Source organism: Tupaia chinensis, unplaced genomic scaffold, assembly GCF_000334495.1.
Source record: "Tupaia chinensis unplaced genomic scaffold, TupChi_1.0 Scaffold000704_1, whole genome shotgun sequence".
Lineage (NCBI taxonomy): Eukaryota > Metazoa > Chordata > Mammalia > Scandentia > Tupaiidae > Tupaia > Tupaia belangeri.
Genome location: NW_006160227.1, coordinates 1,852,671 through 1,860,007, shown reverse-complemented (window position 1 = coordinate 1,860,007; position 7,337 = coordinate 1,852,671). Strand labels below are relative to the sequence as shown.

At 57.9% G+C, this 7,337-nt stretch overlaps 1 protein-coding gene across 1 annotated transcript in view; it reads right to left on the bottom strand.

Moving 5' to 3' along the window:
- The window catches only part of IFT122 (intraflagellar transport 122), a gene marked incomplete in the record, with an annotated part of 100,738 nt that overhangs the window by 18,117 nt on the left and 75,284 nt on the right, over positions 1-7,337 (bottom strand). Inside the window, 3 exon segments of the mRNA XM_014592486.2 lie at positions 495-597; positions 1,959-2,130; positions 4,809-4,975. Of these exon segments, the coding sequence (XP_014447972.1) occupies positions 495-597; positions 1,959-2,130; positions 4,809-4,975 (442 nt within the window).

Genomic DNA, 7,337 nt, shown 5'->3' with positions numbered 1-7,337 from the left:
ACAGCACCCACACCAGGGCCGTAGTGAGGGGCTACAGTGACAGCACCCACACCAGGGCCGTAGTGAGGGGCTACAGTAATAGCACCCACACCAGGGCCGTAGTGAGGGGTTAGAGTAACAGCACCCACACCCAGGGCTGTAGTGAGGGGTTAGAGTAACAGCACCTACACCAGGGCCGTAGTGAGGGGTTACAGTAACAGCACCCACACCAGGGCCGTAGTGAGGGGTTACACTGTAGTGTGGGCACAACGAGAAGACACACTGGTGCGCACGACACTTGGTTCAGATGAGAGACCGGGCCCCCTGAGGCCCACAGCCAGTGAATGCCAGCCTGGGTGTTTTGTAGCTCCAAAGCCCCTGTTCTTGCCCCCATGACGTCACCCTACAGACTTTCACCAGCAAGTACGTCACATCCCCCATGATGTCACCACACGTGTGTCCCAGCAGGGCCTCGTGTTGCCCCTTTCTGCGAGGGCCCAGTCTGAGTGGCCCACCTTTCTGAGCTTCCTCGAAGCGATCGTTCTCTGCTAGCCACTGAGCATAGGGCACGTAGATGTCATCCTTAAACTCGGGGTGCTTCTCGCCCAAAGCAAAGGCCTGGAAGGAGAAGCAAACACGTTCTTAATAAAGCAGCCCCCGCAGCCCCCATGAAAACATGGCACTTGGCTGAATCCATTAGGGTTGTCATATTTTGCCAGCCTGACAACTCAGAGGGGGAGAGCGCCTCCCCCCCAACCACCCCCAGAAATGCAAAAACAAATCAGCTCTTTGAAAACAAAAGGCAATTAACAGCAATATGCAAGCGACTGGATTCAATAACAACACAGTCTGTTTCTGGACCACAGAAGCGGCACAGAATCGGAAACATTTTATTTTGAGGGTTTGCGTGGGCTCCTGTAGCGCTGCAAACAGATTTCTTTTAATTGCAGGCGACACCTAAGGAAATAGAATTGACATTCTCATCATCACTGCTTATGAGCTGTCAAGAATGACTGTGGACTCGGAGCTGTACAGGACCTAGTGACTGCTTCACCTAAGCCCCAGGCCACCTGTCAGGCCGAGGGAGCCGGAAACCATAGAGAGGAAGCTGCCGGAAGCCCAACTGGACCGAGTGGTTCTAAGATGCTGATTTATGCTGCTTGACAAATCTCTGGGTAAATTTATCTGGAAAAAGCATTATTGCCTATGTTTCTGGCCCCACCTTTTCTCATCAATGACCCAGTCCCCTCACTAAATGGAGCCGTTCGGACGGCAGCCCAGAGTCAGGCACCTCTCACCCAGAAAGGGCCTTGCCGCCGCCCCGTGAAGTAGGCCGTGATGGGCGTGACGGTGGGGTGAGGGCCGTGGCGCAGCCTCGAACCCTCGGGAGGATGAATCTCTCTCCGGCACAGGAGACCAGTGAGCTGGGCAGTGGATGCCGGGCCACGGAGCAGACCACACCAGCTGCTCTGCCTGCCCCAGGCTGGCTGTTTTCCTTGCTGGCCTGGCTAATCCTTCTCAGCCGTGCCTCACACCAGAGAAGCTGAGGCTTGGGTGGGGGAGCGCAGAAGGGAAGGAAGAGCTGGCCCTGGAAATGGCTCTGGCAGCCTGGATCTGGGAAGTACAGATGGCATTTTCTGCCAAAATGCCACCCAGCAGGTTGTAAATGTCACACAGGTGTGTCTCTGCATCAGAGACACGTCTGAGCCCACGGTGCTGGTCAGAGGCAGCTGAGACCAGCAGCAGGCGGGGGAGGCTGCGTTAACACTCACATGCCCGGAGCCCGTCTCAGGCTGGCACAGTAGAGTCCCACGTGAATGAGTGACTACACAAACGAAGAGCTGGTACAGAAGGGCCCTCCAGCGCGGTCGGCCCCGGGACTGAGGTTATGTCTCACTGCCAGGCCAGTGCTCACCCCGTCCCCACACGGGAAGCTCCCCTCCACCCGCCTGTCCGGGGCACGGCCAGGGCACCCTCACCTCATCCCAGCGCTGGGTGTCCACGTGCAGCTGCACCAAGGACTTCAGGTCACCCATCTTCAGGTAGGTCTCCGCGGCGTAGCCGGGGTTGTCCAGCTTCTTGAAGTAGTGAGCGCACATCAGCAGGGGCTCGCGCTCCGCCTTGTCCAGCTTCCGCGCAATGTCAATCAACCTGGAGGGGGCAGGGACGAGGGAGCCCGTGAAGTGGCCTGATGGGAGGCAGCAGGGGGCTTGCATCCTCGCCGGGGCAGGCCCTGAGCCTGTTCCTCTCCGTGGTTAAACACGTGATTTCACACCCGAGACATGGCTGGGCAGGGACAGGCTGTCACTGCCTGGACCTTGTGTTCCCTTCCTAGGAGGTCCTCGCTAGCAGCAGGAGCTGGGCTGGAAACGGATGTGTGCTGATGCCCTCCAGGTACCAAGGTGGTCCCCAGGCTTTCCCTCCGTGGTGGAGGTAGGCACAATTGTTCCCATGTTACAGATGAGAAGACTGAGGGCTACAGTGGGAGGTGAGGCGCCCTGCCCAAGACTTGGCAGCCAGGAAGTGGCCGAGTGCTCCTCCCACCAGTTCAGGAGCTGGCACAGGGAAGCAGAGGCCAGGCGCAAGAACCCTCCAGAGCCCAGCCCTGCAGGGGGAGAGCTCCTGGGGCCTACTCGCACTCCAGAAGAAAGCCTTGCTGGGCTCCTCCTCCTGGCCAAGTGCTGGCCACAGGGAAGAGCCGCAGGGGTTGGTGGGCTCGCCCTGCCTCCCACCGCTCATGGGACATGGGGCCTGGACAGAACACGCTTGTTCCCTCTGGCCTGGCGATGGGGGTCTTTGGATAAACCAGCCCTCCCGGGGGAACCACTGCTACACTTTGTGAGGGTAGGAAAGGGAAGCAGCTAACGGAGCCCTTCTCAGACAGGCGAGCTCAGGGAGGCCTGCCAGTCTGCACTTAGAATAATGGCATCTAAAAATAACGCTGCTCGGCAAAGAAAGGACACGTTTTCGGGGAAAGGTGGCACGACAGCCCCTCTGAGCCTCCAAACACCCCTGCAAGCACCACCCTCATCAGACTGCATGTCCCCGGAGAGGCCCTCTTACAGCCAGACCTAACAGGGTCGGGACACACCGACCGTCGCTGTCTCGAACTAGTTAAGTCTCCCCAGGGTAACTGAGACTTAGCACCTGCGAAGTGACTTAGGGTAAAGCAGAAGGGAGGTGGGGGAGGTGCTGAGCCTGCCTGGCTCTCTTCTCTACCACCTCTTTTGTGAAAAGAATAATCTGGGCGCAAAAGCTGTGTCTCTATCTTCAAGACACGTCCTTCTCAGACAAGGATGGGGCCACCCCTTGGTGTGGGGCCCGTGGGTGGGACTTAGCCGTTAGCCAGCTCCTGCTGGGCACAGGGCTCAGGGAGCCTCAGGAGCCCCCTCTGTCCTGCTCTGCCGGCCGCAGTGGCACACGCACACGCAAACACGAGTGCACATATGTGTGTGTTCAGGCCATGGCCCTGACTGCAGCAGGGCAGAGCCCAGCTCCGGGCGGTCAGGCACTGAGAGTCCTGCCTCCGTGCGGCCCCAGCCCACACCTGCCTGCTCTCCACCTCAGCAAAGGGTACCCCCACCAGGCACAGAGCTGGCGGGCCGACTCCCTAGGCCCCCCTCTGGCTCGGGCCTCTAGTCCCCCAGTCTCTCCTGGTCTGCTGCCCTGCCTGCTTATGCACCCCCACCAGGCACAGAGCTGGCAGGCCGACTCCCTAGGTCCCCCTCTGGCTCGGGCCTCTAGTCCCACACTCTCTCCTGGTCTGCTGCCCTGCCTGCTTATCTGCTTCGCCTTTCTCTGGTTTTGGTCACTGCCGGCTTTAAGTCGGGGTCTCTGTTACGAGTCCTGCTGCGGCCTCCCAGCGGGGACACACATGCCACCACACCTATCTCTTTCCGGGCTGTCCCACCTGTTGCCCAGGTGATCCTCGAGCTGGTGCCCTCCCGCCTCAGCCTCCCGAGTCACAGGGGTGACGGGTGCACACTGCTGTGGCTGGACTTTAGGCTGGACCGGGATGCGAACGCAGGCCTCGCTGCGGTCCCAGCTGCAGAGCTCAGGGTCTTAGTGCACATGATCGCAGCTCGACCCCTTCCTCCACTGTTTTCTGTCCCCGCCCCCCGCCCCACTGCTGGAGGGGTGCTCCCAGGGACAGCTGTACCATGGGTCCTCACAAGCAGGCAGCCTTCCTGGTGTGATCGGTCCAGTGCCCCTGCCCACAGCAGTCACGCTCGCCCTCCAACTCCCACACACCGCCCTGCTCACGCTGTCCTCCCCACCTCCAGCCCCACCGCATCTCTCTCTGAAGTCTCTGCACGGAGACCACCTCCTAGAGGAGACCTCCACAGTGCCTCCCGTGAGACTTCCCCTCCCCGAGGTACTTAGCACTCCCTGCTCTTTTGGGGATCTGCCATCAAACGTGTTAGCAGCCTGAAGCTCAGCTCCGTGAGTCCCCAGATGCTTGGCCTTTTGTCACCACTTGTCCCTTGAGGCTTGGTTTCCTCACGAGCAAGATGAGCCCTGAAACACCAGCCCCGAGTGTGGGGGACCAATGACTGCAAGGGCGCTGCAGGGCCTGGTCTGAGTGAGTGTGCAGGAGGGCAGCTCGGACACCTGGTGTCTCTCCCTGCTCGTCCCCGCCACTCTCCCACAAGGCGTGCAGTCCCCCAAAGGCAGTAGCTGCCTCGTTCAATGTGTGTCTCCCCCCAAACCTAGTCTCTGTCACATTTGGTTGAAATATTTAGGAAAACACTATTTTTCCCTTGTCAGTCAAACCGTGAGCTGACATGACACGGTGCCAGGCGCTTCTCGGGGCAGGGGCTGGGGCCTACGTGTCAACCCAGCCGTGGGCACCGCTGATCTCGATGGCCTTGACGTGCTCCCCAGCCGAGATGTACATCTCCACGGCGGCTTTGGGCTCGTTGATGTTTCTGGCCCAGTCAGCCTGCTTGGTGATTAGCATCTTTGTTTCTTTGGGGTCTCCAGATCCAAGGAAATCCTGAGGAAGTACAACAAACAAAAACACTCCAGATTAGAACTTCCTGTGCCAGCATTACGTCAGTTGCCGAGCTGGAGCGGGAGGTCCCACTGGCTGCAGCAGGCAGTCAGGATGCAGGCGGGGCAGCCCCAGGTGTCCGGCAGGGGCACCACAGGCTGTCCCCAGGTGTTCCTGGGGGACACCGGGGCAGCGTCAAGGACGACAAGCCTCTGTGTCTCCTTCCCTCCCCACGAATGCACATTTGTTTTTCGGTTAAACAACACTTCCCGCCTCTGGGGACCTGACACACTCACTCTGCAGGGTGGAGGGTTAAGACCGGGTTCCCCTGCCCCCTCCTGCTCTCGCATACAGGTGGGTACATACGTGATCATCCCTATATGGAGGCTGGGCAGCCTGGACGCTGTTCCAAACCTTCAGACCTACGGTCTTTACTCAGAGAATATCGATGGTACCTCATGCCTGGGTGGGGCTCAGCACGGGGCCCATAAACGTAAATAAAACCATTTAAAGGGTTCTCAGTTAGGCTCTCTGGACACCCCCTGACCACCACCACAACCACCATCATACCAGAATTTTTTTTTTTTTTTTTAAGTTTTTGCTAGCTAGTGCCTGAGCTCATCAGAAAGAGAGAGAGAGGAAAGAAGAGAAGGAAAGTGAGAAATTATTTCAGGAGGCTGTCTTGCTGCGACCCCCTCTCCACTCTCCTCTTGGGATTTTGGGCATGCACGTGCACATGCCCAGCGTGATCTTCAAGCTGCTGACCGTGGGACTTGAAGCACATGGCTAACCACATGGGAGCCAGTGCCTTAACCTCCATGCTACCTGCTAGCCTAGAACTGCTCTCTGAATCTGTTTCCTGAAATGTCCTGTTACTGAATTGAGGGAATCATCCCTTTGGCTTTGCACCCAGGGGTCTGCTTAGGACAGGTAACAAACAAAACTCTCGCTGGTTCGTAACTACTCTCCAGGGACCTCAGGCAGGATCCCAAGTCCGGGTCTGCAGGGCCTCGACCTGAGTCCACGGTGGGATGGCAGGAGGCCATGGTGGGGATCTGAGATAGGGGCGAGGGGCCCTGGAGAGACCCGTGAAGGAAGGGAGGCCTGGGGCCCTCCCATCACAACACGGGGTCTCTGAAGGGCCACGCTTGGTTCTCTGGGTTGACCCTAAAATCGCCTCTTTTCAGTATAGTTACCCAAGACACACACGGGAGCCCGCCACAGTAAGCAGCAGTGCTCATGATCTCCAAGGGGAGGCTTTTCACAAAGGGAGACAGAGAGCTTCCAGCCCAGATCTGCATTCCTAGTAAGGAGCGGTTTGTCTTAGGGAAAACACACCCCGCGGAGTGCTCGGTGTCAACCTCGCACAGTGAAAAAGCACTCCTTCCCATGAGTAACGCTCACTTCTCAGAGAAGTACATCGACGCTTGCTAAAACCACGCGAGCAATTAGCTCACTTCTGTCTCCATTTGCTTTCAGGCTAATTGTGTAGCTCCTAAAATCATGTATTAGGTCGGTCTGAGACAACCACACGTCTATGAAGGAGAGAACGGAGCTTCATTTACCCTGACACAGGCCCACCCTGGCTGGCCTTTGGGGTCACAAAGGGGAAGAAAGGGGCTTGGGGGCGGCCTCTTCCTGTGTCTAGCTCAGGCCATGACAAACACACTCTTCACTCTTTTTTCCCTAAGGTTTTGCCTTAGGGCACATGCACTTGCTAGAGAGAGACAGAGAAAGAGAAAGTGAGCTATCACTCCCCAGGAGGGATGGCCATGCCACGATCCCTTCTCCTCTTGGGATTTTGGGCATGCAGACACATGAAAGTGCCCGGCATGATTTTCAGACCATGAGGTCTGGGACTTAAACCGTGGTCGGCCATGTGGGAGTCCAGCGCCTTAACCACCATGCCACCTGCTGGCCTCAAAACCCTTTAACAGCTCCTACAATGCGTGGCTTTTATGCCAGTGGGAAGCTGGACACCCTGCCTACCTTGCTGGTTAAATGAGGCAGCAGTTGGGGAAACAAAGACTGCAAGAAAAGAGATATGCCCTTCCAAGGGACTTGGGTCAGTGCCGGGGCTCGGGCTGCCCACGGTGAGATGGGCTGGAGGCTAAGCGGGAGCCATATATTTGGGCAGGCCACCTGAGACCGGCCAGGCCCAGGGCTGGAGGCCTGATGGCGCCCGCTCTGGGAGGAGGCACGAGCCTCCCTGTCCAGCAGCCCAGCTCAGCAGCTGCAACTTAATTGAAGTTGAGTCTAAATGGTTCCTTCAAGGCTCCACAAACTGGCTTTTCGGTTCCATGAAGCTAATTTACACGTTATCTGGGGCCGCGGTGAGGACTCTGTCTTGAAGTGGACGGAAAGA